The 875-nt window shown below is 32.3% G+C and overlaps 1 protein-coding gene across 1 annotated transcript in view; it reads left to right on the plus strand.

Annotated features, from left to right (window-relative positions):
• LOC119594783 (ethanolamine kinase 1-like) overlaps positions 1–875 on the plus strand; it is a 6,501-nt gene that overhangs the window by 2,282 nt on the left and 3,344 nt on the right. The window contains exons 3-4 of the mRNA XM_037943876.1: positions 372–506; positions 670–831. Coding sequence (XP_037799804.1) covers positions 372–506; positions 670–831 — 297 coding nt within the window. The remainder of the gene's footprint in view (positions 1–371; positions 507–669; positions 832–875) is intronic.

Genomic DNA, 875 nt, shown 5'->3' on the forward strand with positions numbered 1-875 from the left:
GTAATTTTTATGCATCCTAATATCTTGTCTTAGATTAGGTATCTGGCAAGGAGATGAGAAGCAATGGCACCAAATCATTTTTACTGATAATAATTAATCATTTAGTGGAATTAGGTAGAAGATAAGAGAATGATTAGTAAGTTATTAATGATTCTATGTTTATCTGATAACTTTCATAGATTTCACTTTCTTGTATACATTTATATTACATGGTATATGATACTTTTATTAATATGAAATTTATATGATATAGTTCTCATCATTTATTTACTCCTCTGATATTTATGTAGATTACAGGGATTTAAGCTTGACCTAAATACACTAGATTCCATGTTAAGATTTTAAACAAATATAATTTTATAATTTTTCAGCTATACACAGATGGGATTACCAACCAGCTGGTAGGGGTCTGGTATGATGACCGAGAAAAACAGATCCTCGTACGAGTCTATGGCAACAAAACTGAAATGTTCATAGATAGAGATGCAGAGAGGAGGAATATTGAGGTAATTTTGGTATAATCAGTAACTTATTAATGATATATTACATGCATGTATAGGTTTAAATGATTGAGATTTTTTTTTCTGTATTAGTAAAATTTGATATTGTAGGTAATAAAATCAGATAGGCCTTATATGTGAGATTCCCACTAAAAAAATGTATCCCTAGGTGCTTCACAAGGCAGGGTGTGGTCCTGAACTACTGGCAACATTTTCCAATGGTGTGAGCTATGAATTCACAAAGGGTAATCCCACATCTGAGGATGATGTTCTCCAGGAACCCATTTGGAAGGACATTACTAGGGAATTAGCCAAATTGCATCACATTAAGGTATGGCCAAGCCAGAAAGGAGGCTATAAAGAAATCATTCATTC

Source organism: Penaeus monodon, chromosome 34, assembly GCF_015228065.2.
Source record: "Penaeus monodon isolate SGIC_2016 chromosome 34, NSTDA_Pmon_1, whole genome shotgun sequence".
In the NCBI taxonomy this organism is placed as follows: Eukaryota; Metazoa; Arthropoda; class Malacostraca; order Decapoda; family Penaeidae; genus Penaeus; species Penaeus monodon.